We start from the raw sequence: 19,238 nt of genomic DNA, 5'->3' as shown, positions 1-19,238 counted from the left end.
AAATTATTTTTCAATTTTTTTTTATTTTTCTATTTTTTATTTATTTATTTATTTTATTATTTTTTTTTTACTTTTATCATCCCATAGGCGTTGATGACCAGAGGGTTTTACGCCTTTAAGCAACAATCAACAACAACAACGTTGTGCGGCCCAACTTAATTGGGCAACTTCAATTTCACATACTTTATTTAAATCTAATCGGGCAATTTTTTTTTATCTTACAACATATAGGAATAACAAGTAAACAATATGCAATAATAGTATATGACTTTTTTCCTTTTTTTTTCGTTTTATAGCTTTATTCTTTTTCATTATTTTTTTTTCTTCTTTCTACACTTTATTAATTTTTTTTATAATCCCTCTTTTTATCGTTCTTCCTTTTTTTTCATATTTTCTCTTTCAACCCAATGTGACTTTTTTCTTTTTTTCTCCATTATTTTTCCCCTCTTTAACATAACTATAACACACCTAAAATACAACTAATATTCATTTTAAACAAATAAGAATATAAATCCGTAATATATATGTCATATAATTGATAAAAATAGTGATATGATGTGATGATATATACATAAAAAATATAATAATAACAAAAAGGTATAAAAAAAGTACCAAATATATGTAAAGATAAAAACAATTTTGAATAAACAAAATGTTGTGAAAAATGAAACTGTTTTTTTATGAAATATTTATTTTTTATACTTTATCAAAAAAACTGACTACTTAAAAACTAAACTACTTAAAAATATGTATACAAAATACATATAAAAATAAGTATGAAAAAAGGTTTAGTATAATATATACCATTTAATTGTAATACAAAAAAAAAACCGTAAGACCAACCTTGTAAAATAATAAATTTAAATAAAAGAACTGAAAAAAAGTATTAATCATTAAGGATAAAGAAAATTTCACTGCTTTTTTCAATTACAATACCTTTTGCAATTGTTCTGATTCTTTGTGTTAATCAAACAATAAAATATTCCAGGTAAATACCGGTTTTTTCCTTATTGGGACTTTTCTTCGAAAACTTCAGGCGCCCTTAGAATGGCAGTACATGAGCCCAATGATAAAAAAGTCAGTAATTTCACTCGAATTTTTAATTACTTTAATGAAAACTATGCATAATTACTAGTCAAAATTAATAAGTCCGCAAAGTATAGTTAGGGAGAATACAAAATGGTGACTGTTTTTTTTTTTATTCAGAGCTCCATATTTTTAAAACTAGCTACAACTCTAGAAAATCTAATATTGGGGCGTATAAATAAAAGGACCGCTTCATCAAATTCAAGGTTTCAACTAATAAATATTATAGTCCTATTTAATACTTACCAATACTTAATAATTTCTTTAGACCATTCTCTAATTTTGTTTAATCCCATTCGACTTCTTCAAAAAAATCCTCTGTTTAGTTTTTTTTTTTCAAAGAAGAAACATGACAGTGTCCAACGAAATTCTCATAATTTTATGGCATTACCGGAAAAAAAATTCACAGCCGCTGAAGCAACTCGTGAAATTATTAAATATGAAGGGGAAGGTGTCCTTGACCAGCCCACTGCGCGGCGTTGGTTTGATAAATTTAGCAGTGGAGGTACGACGTTGGAAAGGAAGAAGGGCACCGGGCGACCATTAATGGACATTTATGAGGTTCTACAGGAAGCTGTTGAGTCGAATCCGTCCACAAGCACTCGCAAACTTGCCAGGGAGTGTGGTGGGTGGAAAGATACTGTTAGTCGCCATCCACTCTCCATGGGGAAGGTGAAAAAGAGCAGTAGACTGGTCCCTCACAAACTTACTCCTCAGCAATCAGCAATCATTTCTCGTCGAACAAAAGGTTAAAGAACTTCATGGGATCGTACTCCTGCCTCATCCACCACATAGTCCAGACCTTGGACCATCGGATTACTACTTGTTTCGATTCATGGCCCATTTTCTTCAATGGAAAAAATTTGATAATTTTACAGAAGTTGTAATTGCAGTTCAAGAGTTCTTTCACAGCCATCCCAAAGAATGGTATCAGCATAGGATCGAGCAATTGGGTGACCAACGACGGTAGATAACACTTTGACTTTTAATTGTATTTTATATAAAAAAAATAATAATACAAATATTTGGTTGAAAAACGATAATTTCGTTTACACACCCCAATAAAAGAACATTAAAGCAGAAGGAATTTTCTGAAATATAAGCCCTCGTACAGCTTTTTACGTTCAATAGTTCACGACATACAGTTTTTCAAAAAGCAACATTTCATTAAATGTATACGGAAAAATTAGTAGTTAGTGAATTTACTGAAATCTTTATCTCAGAAACCATGAGGCATTCCGATGACTATTAGCACTCAATTTAAAGCTAGTTTAATACGCTATAAAAGAATATCTGACGTTTATCTTCGTAAGTGTAGTAATGTTTATGATATTTGCATATGTATATGAATTTCAGTACGAACAAATGGAAATCAGATTACCTAAGCAAATAACATGATACATACTGCGTCTAAGAAAATAAACGTTACAAAATACTTTATAGCATATTAAATTAACTTTAATATGATTTAAGTGTTAATGGACATCTGTACTTCTCATGGTTCCGGAGATATAGATTTTCAACAATGAATTCTTCTTATTATTCTTTCTCATCCTCCTTAGGTTCCTTTCAGCGTAGAGGAGCCTCTAACCACTTGGTCCACACATCCCGGTCCATGGGAAGCATCTTCACCCTCTTTCCAGACCTAGTCGTTGGATATGTTCCATATAGCTCCTTCTAGGTCGGCCTCACCTCCATTTTCTTGGCACTCTGTCCTCCCCCATTCTACAGACGTGTCCATACCATCGGAGCTGTCGGTGTTCAATCACTGATTTTACTGAGGGGATCCAAAGTTCTTCTCTTATTCTTTCATTCCTTATCCTATCTCTCCTAGTTTTGCACAATATTCTTCGCAAAAATCGCATCTCAGCAGCCGTAATATGGTCAAGCGCTTATCTTGGGTGACGAATATTCACTGCCTTATAATAGTGTTGGAAGATATATAGCTTTAAAGATATGGATGGTAGCTTGATATCCTTACCTACTTCCCTCTTTCCCACAATAGTATTGCATATTTGATAGTAGATGTTATTTGCTTTGTTTATCGTATTGGACACTTATAATAAGATATAAAAGTCCACCTTCTCCAATACTTCATCATTTCACACGATTCTTATATTGCCCACGTCCACTTCATCTCTGGCAACATTCATAACCTTGCTCTTGCAGCTGTTCGTACTCATTCCTTTGTGAGCAAATTGTTCTTGCCATAACAATAAATTCATTACTTTTTATGAAATGTTGCATTACAAAAAACTATATCTCAGGAACTATTAACCATAAATAGCTCTATAAGGGCTTATAGTTTAGTAAATTTACTCTACTTAAATTGATGTTTTATTAGGTTTTCTAGTGTTGTATGTAGTTTCAAAGATATGAAATATTAATTTTTTAACGATTTGAAAAATCCGCCATTTTTTATTCCTGCTACCTATACTTCCCAGACTCATCAATTTTGGGTAGTAACCATATATTTTTTTCATAAAAATAATCAAAAATTGGGGTGGAATAGCAAATTTTATTCTCCCCTTAGGTTCTTCTACTATCCTGACTTGCCAATGTTGGGATTGATTCTCTGACTTCACCAATATAAATTGTTCTCATTTTATAATTAATTTTAAATTTATGACTTTTAAAGCAAATGTGTTTTATTCAAAATTAAATTTAACTAATTTAAAATACAAACACAAAATTATTTTTTCATAAAAATAATCAAAAATTGGGGTGGAATAGCAAATTGTATTCTCCCCTTAGGCTCTTCTACTATCTTGACTTGCCAATGTTGTGATTGATTCTCTGACTTCACCAATATAAATTGTTCTCATATTATAATTAATTTTAAATATAAATATTAAAATTAAATTAACTTATTTAAAATACAAACACAAAATACAGGTAATCTAACGGCTCTAACATTTGAAAATTACGATAAACGGGATTACTTTAGCGTGATCATTTTGAAAATAATCTATTTAGCAAAGATAAAAATCTCAATATTGTTCATAGAAATATTTGTAGTTTTTCTTTTTTTTTTCTGTGAATTCTCTCTTAGCTTTAATCATTATTTATTTATTATATAAATATTAATAACCCAATTAAACTTATGACTTTTAAAGCAAATAGGTTTTATTCTAAATTAAATTTAACTAATTTAAAATACAAACACAAAATACAGCCAATCTAACGGCTCTAACATTTGGAAATTACGATAAACGGGATTACTTTTGCGTGATCATTTTGAAAATAATCTGTTTAGCAAAGATAAAAATCTTGTTCTCAATATTATTCATTGAAATATTTGTAGTTTCTCTTTTTTTTCTGTGAATTCTCTCTTAGCTTTAATCATTATTTATTTATTATATAAATATTAATAACCCAAGTAGGTCTAACTAATAGAAACAATTTTAGCATTTACCTGGAAATAAATAAATCTCAATTTGATTCCAGTTACTCCTGTTACCACTGAATTTTAGGTGAATCTGACGATACAGTTCATAAAATTTTAATTTTCCGAGCTTCCACTTCACTCGAAGAAAAATATTTATACAAATATATATCATCCTTTGACGACATGAAGCAGCAATTTATAAATTGACTCAGTCTTTTGGGGCCATAAAAATAAAGCGAATGATGTTTTAATATTTTTTATGAATCTTCTCAACTAAGGGCATGAAACGACCTTATTCACTCATTTTTGTATTTATTTATTCTTAGTAATTAAACCTTAGTTCAATATTTCGGTTTTTTCAAAATGTTTCAATTTATTTTTGCTACATTAAAAAGAAATTTTAATGTTTTTTTTTTCTATTTTTACTTCGTACCCTCCAGAAGAAATAGGTTATTGAATACATAGATATAAGAGGTATATGTATATCTGGTAGTAGTTAGGTAATATCTCACTGATATACATATATCATATAATATGTATTCATATCATGTATTAACCATACATGAAAATAAAGGAGGTTACGAAAAAATCTAGTAGTTTGTAATTGAATAAAGAATAGTACTATTTTATCAATATATATTGGATTTATGTAAACTAATCCAAACATGTGAGTAGGGCGTTTAATCCTACGCCTTGGGTATGCTGTAATTCGATATTATTGGGTGAAGACAAGGAAACTATATAATAATAATAATAATAATTATTTATTTATTAGTTTATGAGATAACCCCCGTACAAATAGAGTAAGCCTGTGAAACACATGAAATAGATAATCAATTGTAGTAATTTTACAAAAATGATGAGTTAAAGATCGTTTATATAAACTAATAACAAACAATGGGGGTATTCATAATCTTTAGTTTAACATGATAAAGCGTGTTAAATGGAAAAACTTATGTTAAATGGCGAAATATTTGTTTCTTCAACCATGTTAAAACGATATAACATGTTACATGGCTGAGAGTCTGTTACTAGGTCTGTTAAATGGATAATGACGTCACGAAACAGACCGAGCTGGTCACCGTTTTATTTATTGTGTTAGGTTACTTACTCGTAGTTCGTGTTTTTTTTCCATTTGTCTTGTGTTTTGTACTTTTTAAAAAAAGATAATCAGTAGCCAAACTTTTACACTTCTACTTTTCACTTATTTTAGACATGTTGTAATAAATTACTTTAACGAACACTTAGAACTAAAGAATAACATGAAGTTTTGGAAGGAAAAGGCCACTATACAAGTTGCTGAGAAAATCCGCTAGGAGCTCTTATGCATTCACCATTTAACATGATTTTTAATAGGACTCCTCACAATGCTATAATTATAACATTTAACATGGTAAAACATTTTATATTTAACACAATATCATGAATACCCCTAATATACCCAAACTGGGATATCTACATTCGTTAGAATAAAACAGTAAAACAAAAACGTCACTTCATATTTAATAATATTAAATAACAAAAAAGAAAACGAAACAAAAACTATACCACCTATTGGGACGATAGGTTAACAATAGGTTTTGGGTTACATATATAAAAAACAATTTTTTACACATGGTACGTGATTCAATTGGTCAAAAAATGGAAACGATCCTCCAGGGCTGTTCCATCACAAGCTGGACAAAGCTTCTGTGGGTCCAAAGTATATTTGTCTCATAGGGTAATTGTGGACCGAAATGCAATGGGCAGAATAGCCTGCATAAAGTTTTTTAAAATTGATGTGGTTCTGAAATTGTGTTAAGGTATGATAATTTACTAATAATTACTTGTTTAAAATTGTTATAAACCATATGTATTATAAAAGTTGTTTTTGATAGATTATCCTTGAAGATGGTGGAATTGGCCGAAACGTTGGACTTTTTTATATTTTATATTTTTATATTTATAAAGAAATATAAACTAAAGACAAGAAACTCTGATATTAAAATTGGATAAAATCTATTTTATTTAAACAAAAACATGTTTAAACAAAACGTTCAATACTACGTCACACCCATTCAATGCTACAGGCGTTCAAGCCTACGTCTGGGTATGCTGTTGATTTGGCGATACTGAGTGAGGACAATGAAACTATAAAACTAGACACGACTACAATGATAAACTCTAGTAAGGAACTAGCTCTGGAAATTAATATACGGATAAAACAAAATATTAAGGAGTAGAGACCGAAGCAATTTCGGTGATATAGATATAGGAAGAAATACATTTGAACAGATAGATAGGTTTAAGTATTTAGGTTCTACCGTATCTTGAAAAAACGAAATTTATGAAATAAAACCTAAGTTAAAGGAGGAAAATGCTTGTTATTCTTTAATTTTGAAACTGCTTAGCTCGCGCTCTCTGTTCAAAAACTTCAAAGTTAAAATTTATAAAACTATTATCCTACCTACGGTCCCTAACGGATGCGAAACGTGGCCACTAACACTAAGAGCAGTACTGCGCCTTAAGGTTTTAGAAAATAAAGTATTATCTCAAATATTCCTACCGAAAAAGCATGAATTAACCGCAGAATTTAGGAGGCTACACAATGCAGAATTGAGGGAAATGTACTCCGTAAATATAATTCAGGTTATACCATTGCGGTCATTAAGATGGGCGTGTAAGGTTAAGGACTTGGTAACAAACGGTTCCATAAACTTTGAATAAACAAATAACCGACGGATAAACATTCGAGGGATAGACCGAAACGTAGATGGGAGGGTAACGTTAAAACTGATTTGATAGATTTAGGTTTGGTCTCCAAACTTTGGAGAGGCCTCACAGGACAGATGTATGTAAAAACGAATGGCGATAGGCCTTCGAACCTTCGGGCTTCAACCTTTATTATTAATATTATGGTCTGTATTTCTCGCTATTGCGGGTCGACTAACTGAGGCGGGGGACTTAGAAATCTAACCACCTTCATATTTTTATTTACGTGCAGTGTCTAAGAGAACTGAACCTCTCTCAGCATATCCATAGGCACCCCCAGACCATTCATGCCTGCCACTGTTGATTTTAGTATGAGACCATTCGTTGATATTATGAATGGAGTAGTGGTAACACCTTCCAATATATATATTTCTTTCAATTCTATCGCCAATTCCTGGCGGTATTTGCAATTATTGGCTGGTATTTTCTCAGTTTTCTCCCACAGTGGAGCTTACATTATTATCATTGGAGATCCCAACATCAATAAGTTCCGCTTTCTTTTTTCTTAGATCTATAAGGATGATGTCTGGCTCAGTATGGCGTACTGTATGGTCTGTAATAATTGATGCATCCCAATATAGCCTAAGAGGACCTTTTTGGAGGAGTCTATTTGGGTGGTACTTGTAATAAGGGCTCTTATCTTCAATTAGGTTGTACTTTATCGCCAGAGCCTGATGCAAAACTTTGGCCACATTGTTGTGCCTCTGCAGATATTCAGTACCAGCCAGCACTCCACATCCTCCAGTGATATGTTGGATTGATTCCAACGTAACTGAGCATAATCGACACTTATTATTATTATTATTATATTATGGAACAATTCAAGCAAAATAACGATATTTAAAGCTAGGACAAACATGGCCTATTTCCGAAAAAAAGAACTTTTCCTTGTTCTACTCAAAACATAAGAACTATAAATATCGTTCATCGATCGCTTTATAAAAGAACACTTGGGATATGTGATTCCCATCAGCCCTTGATTGTCTGTAATTCACATGATGTAAACTTCTGCTTATCCATCGTTAATTTAACATGATAAGAGTTATCACCATCATAATTGGAAGTAAATTAATTACTAACTTGTAACTACCACTCAATTAACCCATTATTCATATTTGTAATATTTATAGTCAGCGATGATTCATTGTTAAAGTTTTTATATTTATTTCCCTATTGTTTTCATCTAATTATTAACAACATGAAAGTATAATCAAACTAGTAATAATGAACTTCATCATCAATGTGATTCCTTTGGTATCCAATTCTTACTTTGTCACAAATCAAGTAATCTATCAGGACCTTCGTTAATGTTCTGCTTGTTGCCGATTTGGCTAGAGCCAGATACAAAACCCTCCATGATAAACTTCGCAAATCACACAAACCCGCTTGTTTCTAATCTGGCTTCTCCTTCATAATAATCCTCCTAGGCGTATGAAAAGAAGATGACCTCGAGATCTTCTCCTCTAAAAATATTATTGGAGTTCTATCAATGGGTAGATTCTCCACATATCTGCGTCATGCTATTTTATAACTTACTGTATATCGTTAATACAGATGTTAATATCAATAAATATTTTTTTAATAAATAAATAACGAAGTTAAATTGTCCTTAAGTGACTTTAGGTACACGTGTAGGCGACAGGTACAAGTTAATCACTCTAGAACTGATAGTAATGTAAATATAATCGTGAAAGTAACTGTCATGCATTTGCTGTTCAGACAAAAAAATATCATAGTCCCAGAGGAGAAAAAGTCTGTTATTTCACACCAATTCTTGCTTACTTTAATGAAAACTATGTATAATTACTAGTCAAAATTGATAAATCTGCCAAGTATAGGTAGGGGGGATAAAAAATGGCAGCAGTTTTAAAACCTTAAAAATTTTTTTTCATTCTGAGCTCCATATCATTAAAACTATTACCAACATTAGAAAATCTAATAAAGTATAATTTAAAGTCGAGTAAACAGCCATTGCAGACTATCTACGTTCTAAGGCTCCCGACAACCTTCTTTTTTTTTAAATCAACATTTTTTAAAAAATGCAATGAAAAATCAGTATTTTTTAAATTACTTTTGAGAAAAGTTTATCTCAGGAACCATTACACTTACAGATGTCTATTAGCACTCAAATTAAATCTAGTTTAATGAGCTCTAAAGTAGTTTATGGAGTTTATCTTGTACCAAAGGCATAAACAGGAACAAAACTGAGGGGGGGCAGCTGTAGTCAATCACGTTAATTTTTATTTTTTAAATTAAATTTAGTCATCCATCAGGACCTCAATATTCCATATGTTGCCGATTTGGCCAGAACCAGATACCATTCCTTCCATAATAAACTTCTCAACCACCCAAATCCACTGGTTTCTAACCTGACTTCTCCTTCATTACCTAATAATCCTCCTAGGCGTCTGAAAAGAAGATGGCCTCGAGATCTTCTTCTCTAGAAATGTTATTGGAGTTCTATCAGTGGGTAGATTCTCAACATGTTTTTATCATGTTACTATGTCACCTACAGCAAATCAGTTGTAAATATCAATAAATAAATTATTAAAAAAAAAAAAAATAAATAAATTAAATTTTCTTCTAGGGGGGGCACCAGCCCCCTTCTGCCCCCCCTTTGGGTATGCTTATGTCTTGTACTAGAAGGAACTAGGGATTAATCTCACAAAAAATCTACAATCGAACTTTTACTATAATTTAGATCATGATTCTTTTGTTCTTATGAAATAAAAAATGATCTTCAATATACTTGAATAGTAAGTTTGGGAAACCAATCAGCCCATAAATATAAATATAGTAGATTTAAATTTATTTCAAAATTAAATATTGTTTCAGTTTTAACATCACCCCCTCTATTTAAAATAAAAATTCCCAACATAACAAAAAATTAAGTTTTAAATACTTACAAAAAATTTACTGGCCACTCTTGGAGCGACGTGCTTGAAAGTCCTAGGAGAAGAGTCCACGTTAACCATTAACATCAAAAAGACTACAAATAACATGTCAGGACTGAAATGGGTCCTGGACTGACAGGCCTGTGCTGGTCGTCGAATAACGGTACTCAGGACCAATGCTTGTACAACAATTAGCTGTCTATAAGTAGTTGTCTAATTTGTCGGGAAGCACAATGTGGGCTGTGTAAAATATAGAGTTATAGTTATACAAGAAACCGGTGGAAAAATAAATTAGTTATTTCATCTCAATTTTTAATTATTTTAATGAAAACTACACATACTTAAAAGTCAAACATTATGAGTGCGAAGCATTATTGTGAGAGGGAATAGAAAATGGCGGCTAATTCAAAATATTAAATAAAATCAATTTTTTATTCGGAGCTACATATCTTTGAAACTATCTAGAACAATAGAAAATCTACTAGAATATATTTTAAAGTTGAGTACATTTGCTAAAATATTTATGTTATCAAATAACATAAAAACTATAAAAATACTTTTTTAAGTAAAAATAATTTTTTTCAACAAATAAATTTGCTGTAGGTGAGATAGTGACATAATACAAACATGTGGAGAATTTACCCATTGATAGAACTCCAATAACATTTCTAGAGGAGATCCCGAGGCCATCTTCTTTTCAGACGCCTAGGAGGATTATTAGGTAATGAAGGAGAAGCCAGGTTAGAAACAAGTGGATTTGGGTGGTTGGGAAGTTTACCATGGAAGGAATGGTATCTGGTTTTGGCCAAATCGGCAACATATGGGACATTGAGGTCATGATGGATGACTTGATTTGTGACAAAGTAAGGAGCGTTAAGTATTTTACAAAGAATTTTGGACTGTAAATATTGGATTTTGGAGGAATTTGATGGTTTAGTGGAGCCCCAAAGCTCAACTCCGTTTGTCCAGATAGGCCTTATAATAGTCATGTAGATCAGTCTTTAGTAATGGATTGATAATTTAGACCGTTTGTCTAGTAAATGTTGTAATAGTCGAAATCGACGAGCAGTTTCCTGTCTTTTCAATCTTGTATGAGGATTCCATGTCAGTCGTTTGTCGAGATGTAGTCCTAAGTAATGGATCTGTTCGACAGGAATAAGTAAGATAAACTTAAAAAACTATTTTATATTCAATTAAATTTGCTTTGATTTGCGTGCTGTACAACTGTAAGTCACATATGGTTCACGGAATATATATTATGAAACATAGATTTCCCACGATAAACTAGTGATTTTTAATGAAATGTTGCTTTTCAAAAAACTGTATCTAAGATACAGAGAAAGAGGTAGAGTATATCGATTATAATAGTTTCCACCTTTACCTGAATTTTTTCGAACCAAAATCCTAATTTTACTGAACTACAGACAGACCCATCGCCAAATTCTCGTTTTCATTGTGGCTCTAAAATGTTAAAAACTTCCCATCAAAAATATAACCTAGTTAAAAAACTATTATTACCTAGGTGGTAATGAAAGTAAGAAATATGAAGAAAATGGTCAGGGTTGTGATGAAAAAAGAACTAATAGTCTTTTAACTATTTAATGTCGGAAGTTTCGCCCCAATTTTCAGGGCTGTTCATAGCGATAGGTTAAACAGACCAATATAGATATAATTCCACTCCATTTCCAAATGTAATGAAGCAATATTCTCCACTCTCAACATTCAAATATAATTACTTCAGCCGCGACTTACCCCAATTATCACATTAAAAAAGTTCAATCAATTTAAAGTTAACCACCACGATTGGAACTTCATTTTTACAGATGGTTCCAAAACAGTCGAAGGAGTAGGCACTGCTGTCATTTCAGATAATCACACCCTCTTATCCTCGCTACAACCATATTCTTCGGTGTACACTGCAGAACTTTTCGGAATCAATCGCTTAGTTTGCAATATTCCTCTAAACTGCCCTCGCTCGGTCATCTGTTCTGACTCGGAATCTGCCCTCAAATCTTTATAAGATCCATTTTCAACACATCCATTGATAATAGAGTTGAAGCAGCATTTGAAAACTTTGAACAACATGGGTTGGAGGGTCTTGTTTTCATGGCTGCGAGGTCATTGTGGGATCAAATGAAAAGGCAGACTCGCAGGGCAGACTAGCTATAAAGACAGGCCAAGTCGTAACATCATCAATATGCAAAGATGTTATTTCATGGATAAAAGAAATTGTATGGCAAGATGAATGATTCATCATGAGAAAGAACAAGTTAAGAATGGTACATCAGACAGTGAAACGTCCAACCAGAAACTTGAATCTGCTACGGAGAGAAAATGTAGTATTAACCCGTCTTCGGATAGGCCATACTCGACTCACCCATGGTCATCTCATGAAAAAAGAAAATGCACCGATGTGTCGCTACTGCGGAAACGATCTCACCGTTAGGCATATTATCACTGAATGTATTGCTCACGAACCATACCGGTTCTCTTCAGATTTACAGGAGATGATGAGCGAAGATCCCACTACAGTAACAAAACTTTTTCACTTTCTAAAAATCATTAATATTTATGATCACATATAGTCTAACTGTTCAGCATGGATAAGTGGATGCAAAATTTAATATGGTAATTTACTAACTACGTCAAATCTAATTGCAACTTTGGAAAAAGGAAATTGTAATTGTAAATATGTAATTTTAATTGTAAATATGTAATTATTAATTTGTAACTTGCAATTGTAATTGTTAATTTGTAACTTTTCCACTTTGTAATCATATGTAAATTTATCACTTTGTAACTTTGTAAATATGTCAATTGTAATCTACTAACTTTGTAAATTCAATGTAAATGGCCCTAGTGGTCGAAATACTTAAATAAATAAATTTCAATAAATAAAATATTACTGAGAACAGTGAGGAATACTGACCCGCATTACAGAAATGATTTGCGGTTTCGTATTTACGCCGTTTAAGATACTGATTGCAAAGAGGCCAGGATGCAAAAGAGCATAAATATAAACTTTAAAATGTTTTAAGAAAATCCAAAAATGTACATGAATGAGATGACTTTTTAAACGTTTATTTTCAGATTAATTTTTATTCTTTCCATTTTCTTTATTTGTACCTGTAAATGTACTTTACACCCAACAACTGAGATGTACTATCCAGGCATGCCATGAGTTGGCATGAGGGAGATAGTACCCAGTGCTACATCCTCTTGACGTTAAGTAATTATTATTATAATAAAAATTATTTCACTACACTAAGAGATCCTGCATCCAACTCCTCTTCAGCCGACGGCGAATTACGTCAGAAATATCAACACATGAAAATATCTGTAATATAAATTCATTGAAATGTCTTTGTAGGGTGTTGTGAAACCGTTTGTAAGTCACATGAATGTGGTCCGTTACAGCCGGAATAGGTAGGTCGGTGTGAATGGTCTCGTTTGAAACGTAGAGTGGTGAGTTCATTATCAGTCTTAAAAATCGTGATTGAAAAGTTTATTTTCTTGAATCTTTGTCTTTTTAGCAGGTCCATAAATTTGGCAGGAGTAAGTCCATATGGATTTTAGTAAGTAATTGTATACGTTAAGTTGCTGTCTGAACAATATTTTAGAACGTCTGTGTAGTACAGAATATAATTGTCTCAGTCGGAAATTTAGCGTTTTACGTTTTGTCTTGACGTGTGGGGCCCATGTCAACCTTCTGTCATAGGTAAGTTCTAAATAAGTTACAGTGAATGTTTGTGATAGGGTGATTGTAAATGTAAACTGAAGGGCATGCTTTGTGACGCAAAGTAAATGAGCCAGGTTGTGCCTTACGTGATTAATCTTAATTTTCCTTCGTATGCACCATGTCTGTATATTGTTCAGACTATGTTGTAGAGTTAGTTTGGCCTGTAAAGGGTTCTTTGTTTCTCAAAATGATAGCAGTGTCGTCTGCATACGTCGCAGTTAGCATGCTGTCGTTTGTGAATATGAGGTACAGAAGTGGAACCAGTATAGAACCTTGAGGGACACTTGTAAATATTGGTTTCATTGATGAGTCCACTGAGCTTTGTCGGACAGACGGTCATGAAGAAATGATTGTAAAATTAAATAGTAAGTACTTGGGAGAATTGGCTTGAGTTTAAAAATTGTTGTTAAATCAATTGTTTTCAACTAAATCACAAATAAGTTTGTAACATATTTTTTTAGGAATTCTAAATACAAATATAAAAAAAATTATTAAAAATAACAAAATTCATAAAAACTACTATCCTCACGTAGATAGTGGTCATCTACAAAAATATTGTAAGGCCAGTGGTTATGTATAGGTGTTAAACATGGGCCTTGAAATGAAAATCGGCACTGAAACTCAATTCTTGGAATGGGATTTAGAGAAGGAATGAGGAACTAACGGAACTATTTGGGTTACCAAACATCGTAGCATTATTGAAAACAATTCGATGAAAGAATACCCAAGAAGGTGCTATATGGGACCACGGATCAGATGCCTGGACAATGTGGAAGAGGATCTCATGCGGTTCATCAAAGATAGCGGGAGAGAGTAAGAGATCGAGGATATTGGTTAGCTGTGTTGGAGGAGACCTGGGATCTTGTAGGCAGTGCCACAATAATAATAATAATAATAATATATTTATTATTAAAATTTATGACATATTCATTTAATAAATAATTGAAACATAATCAAGTAGCCCTTGGCCGAAGGGACAATCATAATGCTCGCACCCAGCTTCAGACTGCCCTGACTTCCATGCTTCCATGTATGTGCTGTTTTCGTTCATATCTGGCCTATAACAATAATATATAAAAATATGTGTTAAATAAATATTAATATTGTTTAATAATATAAAGTAAAATCACAAAACTCTATGACTATTACAATATGCCATAGAGCCTTTGACAAATGGGCTAAAACATTAAGGGTTGTTTTTGTATTGTTTAATTATTTATTTTTTAATAATATATATGATACACTTATATATGGACTATTCATCCAGTAATTGGTAAACACGTTCCCAAGTGTACCACATTCCATCAATAATATCATAACCGTAAGAAATTTCTCAATAAACTATCAAATTTTTATCTATTTTTCCTTTTTTATTTATAAAATTCTTTAATATTTTGTATTTATTGATTCTATATTACAAAAAGATTAATTAAAAATTAGGAATTTAAGCCCTGTTACTCTATTTAAATGAGGATTAAAACTAACTGATATTAAAGTCCAATTAGTCGTTCATTGATGCATTGCGATAAAGGATTTTAATTAATGAGGGGCTTAGGAAAAAATCGAAAAAAATGTGAAAAATCGATTCTATAAAGTAGCAAATATTATTGTTTGTTTTTTGAGCTAGTCTAAGCGTAAACAGACACAGACTATTGTGAAACTATATTTTTTTTATTCAGTGAACCAGAAAACATCTTTTTCCATGGATAGAATTTTCATCAAAATACATTCCGTATAATGGTTGGTAAAAGTAATAAATAATAGAAATAAAATAAAACAAAAATTATTGTAACTCCTCATCGGTCGCTAGGTCGATTTTAACACGGATAGCCCCACGTAAGATTTTTTTTCATATTTCCTATTTAGAGCTCTTGAACGTATTTTTAAAATATAATCTTTTGATTTGGATTAGGTTTATTTAAGCATAAAAAAAAAATACTAAACAAATTGATTTCGTCACAAGAGCAAACTAGTTTTAAAAAATTCAAAACATAAACATAATTATAAAATAGAAATAAATATAATGTAATATTTTAGACAGACAAAGTTATAAAAAGAATCAAAATAAAGATATATCATATTATGAGAACATAACATCAATCTTAAAAAAAAAAAACTCATTCCGACAAAATCTCCTTTGCACAACTGGTGCAAGCAAACACCGTATGACTGGTACATATCGCTCTTTTGCACTGGTGGCAATTCTTTTTTCTTTAGATTGCCTGAATATAATCCAGAAATTTACAAATAATATTCATACGGCGCAGCTATGAAGTGAAAACATGAAAACACAAATGTTTATTATAAAGACCACCCTAACATACACTTATAGTATCGAAATACATTGATAATAAATAATATGTACCTAATTAAGTTCCTCCCTCTTCAGCCCTACGTTTCCATAGTTCTGCTAATGTTTCCCCTCGAGGCAAAAATATTTTTATGGATTACATACACTTGTCGCACGTGAGAAAAATTCTCACAACTTGAATATTCTTATAGCAGGCTTAGTTGTACGTGAGATAATGTCTCTACGAGAAGGGTATATTGTCAGGGAAAGAGGTCTGGACGCATACCCAGATCTGCTAGAGAGGAGTATGAGGCAAGGTATAGAAGGAAGAGACTGTGAACTACAGATTCCAGGAAGATGGGAACTTCACAGTCTCTCTCTAGGAACTTTCAGACCCGAAAAACAATTAACGTGAGATAACTTATCACGCAGTGACCAATGACGGGTTAATATTTATTTCTGGAACAAATAAAATAAATTTTCTCTTTTTTTCTTTTTTTTTTATTTATTCATAACTACTCCATTGAATTCACCCTCGATCATCTCCTGTTCAAGTTGATTATAAATTGTGGAAATAATTCAGACACAATTGATAATGTACTCATTTTGTGCATAAGTGAAATTTGCATCTACAATAAAATTTCATATTGATGATATATTGCTCTTATGTTTTAACTAAGAAAATTTTAAAAATGAAAATTTTAGTTACGTGAATATTGTCTGCAAAAGTTCTCCCACCAGTCCACTGTTATCGATTGGGGTCTCGCTTATTTCACAAATAAATTTCAAAATACAGTCTGGTTTTTCACCAATCCTGCAAAAGAAATATAAACGATATTGATATTCATATCATCATAGCTTTATTTATTTTATATTTTATTACCATACACACTTTATACTTCGCTATTTGTTTTTGTTAATGTCAAACATTAGATATAGTAAATTGTCAAAAGAGATGATTGTGTTTAAGATATTATTTTACTTTGAGTTAAAGATTTGCGTCTTTTCATTTCAAACTTCTTACCCATCCTATCCTTTCTCTGATTCTCAACAATCCCTGATAACCCAACGAGGCGTCTGAAAAGAATATGACCACGGGACCTTCTAATTTAAATTAATGCTTGAAGTACCACCAAAGAGTAGTTCCTTCCCTAGATTTTCAAGTGTAAATGAAACATTCCACAAATTTACTTATTGTATTTATTATTTTTTACAGATGTAAATTACATTAAATAAAAGTTTAAATTTGTTTCGTTTTTTTTCTTCTATTTCTTATTTTCTTATCATTTAATTTATATATTTGTAAATATGATTGGAGAAGTTTGTCAATACAACAACAAACAATATTTATTTATTTTATGCCGACGTTTCGACCTGAGTTTCAGCTCTTCATCAGGGCTATAGAACAAAAGAGATAATAACAACATTTAGAGAAACATACAATTGAAAGGAATAGTATACAAACAAATTTACAATTATACAAAATATTGAATTGAATCATAAATAATAAAAAATTGATAACTTTAAATTTGTATAATTCTAAATTTGTTTGTATACTATTCATTTTCAATTGTATGTTTCTCTAAATGTTGTTGTTATCTCTTTTGTCTATTGCCCTGATGAAGACCTGAAACTCAGGTCGAAACGTCGGAATAAAATAAATAAATACCTTTTTATTTATTTATGTTGTTCTTTGCTGACCGCACCCCCCGACAAACTTCTCCAATCATTAATCTATAGTCAACTATCTACACCTCAATTTGTAAATATGGTCTGAATGAGCTCTATCATCCATATTACCATCCTCTATAAATATCAGAAATAATTTAATATTAGTAAATATTATTAATTAATAATATTTATTTATAATTATTTTACACTCAGCTACAATTCGGGCAATTATTAATAGTGATAGATGATCATATTCATGAATGCTAATTTACATTATAGGTCTCATAGTTCCTGAGATAAAGATTTTCCACCATAAATTCCGTAACTACTGATTTTTCAGTATATATTTTATGAAGGACTTTTTAAAAACATCTTTGGGAATAAATATTTTATATTTAATATATGAACTTATTTTACAACCCAATACAAAACACCTTCACTAAATGACAAATCCAACTGGAACTATGGAAAGTTCCTTTCATGTTTACCTGCTTAAACCTAGATTCACTCTAAATCATTGGCCGGTAAATTTGAAAATTAACTTTTGGTGTAACGGATAGTTATTGATTTTACCCGAGATTTGATTAATCGTAGTTTAATCCGGGATTGTGCTACTGTGTAGTAATAAGCGCATACTACCCCAGCTCACAGTTCCCCACTCTCTCCTACTCTTTTACATGATCTGTTGGTCTAATACGAGCTAGTTTTGTTATACCAGAGTTGGGCAAAAATTATTCCATTGACAAGAGACGAATACATTTTTATTCGAAGTTTTTATTCGATTGACGAGAGACGAATAAATTTTTATTCGAATAAAAATACGACTAAACTATCCGAATACTTTTTTTTCGAATATTTAAAATACTATTCCAATCGAATAAAAAAATAGTCGAATGAAAAGTTATTCGAATAAAAAATTAGTCGAATACAAATTTGATTTTTTTTTAAATTCACTTATTTTTTTTAACCATATTCAATTTCTAATGTATGAAAGTCCTATTTCACATACTCAGACGAGTACAAAATGAAAATGCTATCGATTTTAAGACCCCATAGCGATTTTTAGGTTTTCGAATATGCAGAATATGAAAATAATATCGATTTTAACAGAGCGTATCGATTTATTTTAACTTTCTTGATTTCTGACACATGATTCTGAGACATGTTAGGGTCCCTTTATAAAAGGTGTTTTTTTAAGCTAGATAGAACTTTAAATTGTAAAAAGTAACACAAAAAATTAAATTGTAATCAAAATTTTTTTTTATTTGTTTCAGTATACTCTGACAAATCATCATGAATAGACTCACGCTTGAACAACGCTACGAAATTATCCAAATTTACTTTGAAAATCAGTCGTCGATTCGCGCAACTTATAGACGACTTCAGTGTTCAGCGATGAGGCGCATTTTTGGCTTAACG

General features: G+C 31.5%; 2 protein-coding genes across 2 annotated transcripts in view; one reads left to right on the top strand and one right to left on the bottom strand.

Moving 5' to 3' along the window:
• LOC136797002 (uncharacterized) overlaps positions 1-1,839 on the top strand; it is a 15,341-nt gene extending 13,502 nt beyond the window's left edge. The window contains exon 6 of the mRNA XM_067052355.1: positions 1,429-1,839. Within this exon, the coding sequence (XP_066908456.1) occupies positions 1,429-1,839 (411 nt within the window). The remainder of the gene's footprint in view (positions 1-1,428) is intronic.
• A 12,908-nt stretch (positions 1,840-14,747) lies between these two features.
• LOC106681104 (uncharacterized) overlaps positions 14,748-19,238 on the bottom strand; it is a 10,539-nt gene continuing 6,048 nt past the window's right edge. The window contains exons 3-4 of the mRNA XM_014421261.2: positions 16,858-16,962; positions 14,748-14,916 (exon numbers count right to left, since the gene is read on the bottom strand). Of these exons, the coding sequence (XP_014276747.1) occupies positions 14,790-14,916; positions 16,858-16,962 (232 nt within the window). The 3' untranslated portion in view covers positions 14,748-14,789. The remainder of the gene's footprint in view (positions 14,917-16,857; positions 16,963-19,238) is intronic.

Source organism: Halyomorpha halys, unplaced genomic scaffold, assembly GCF_000696795.3.
Source record: "Halyomorpha halys isolate HHAL.00 unplaced genomic scaffold, Hhal_1.1 Scaffold309.1, whole genome shotgun sequence".
In the NCBI taxonomy this organism is placed as follows: Eukaryota; Metazoa; Arthropoda; class Insecta; order Hemiptera; family Pentatomidae; genus Halyomorpha; species Halyomorpha halys.
The sequence above is the reverse complement of the archived record's forward strand: the minus strand, read 5'-3'. Positions and strand labels throughout refer to the sequence as shown.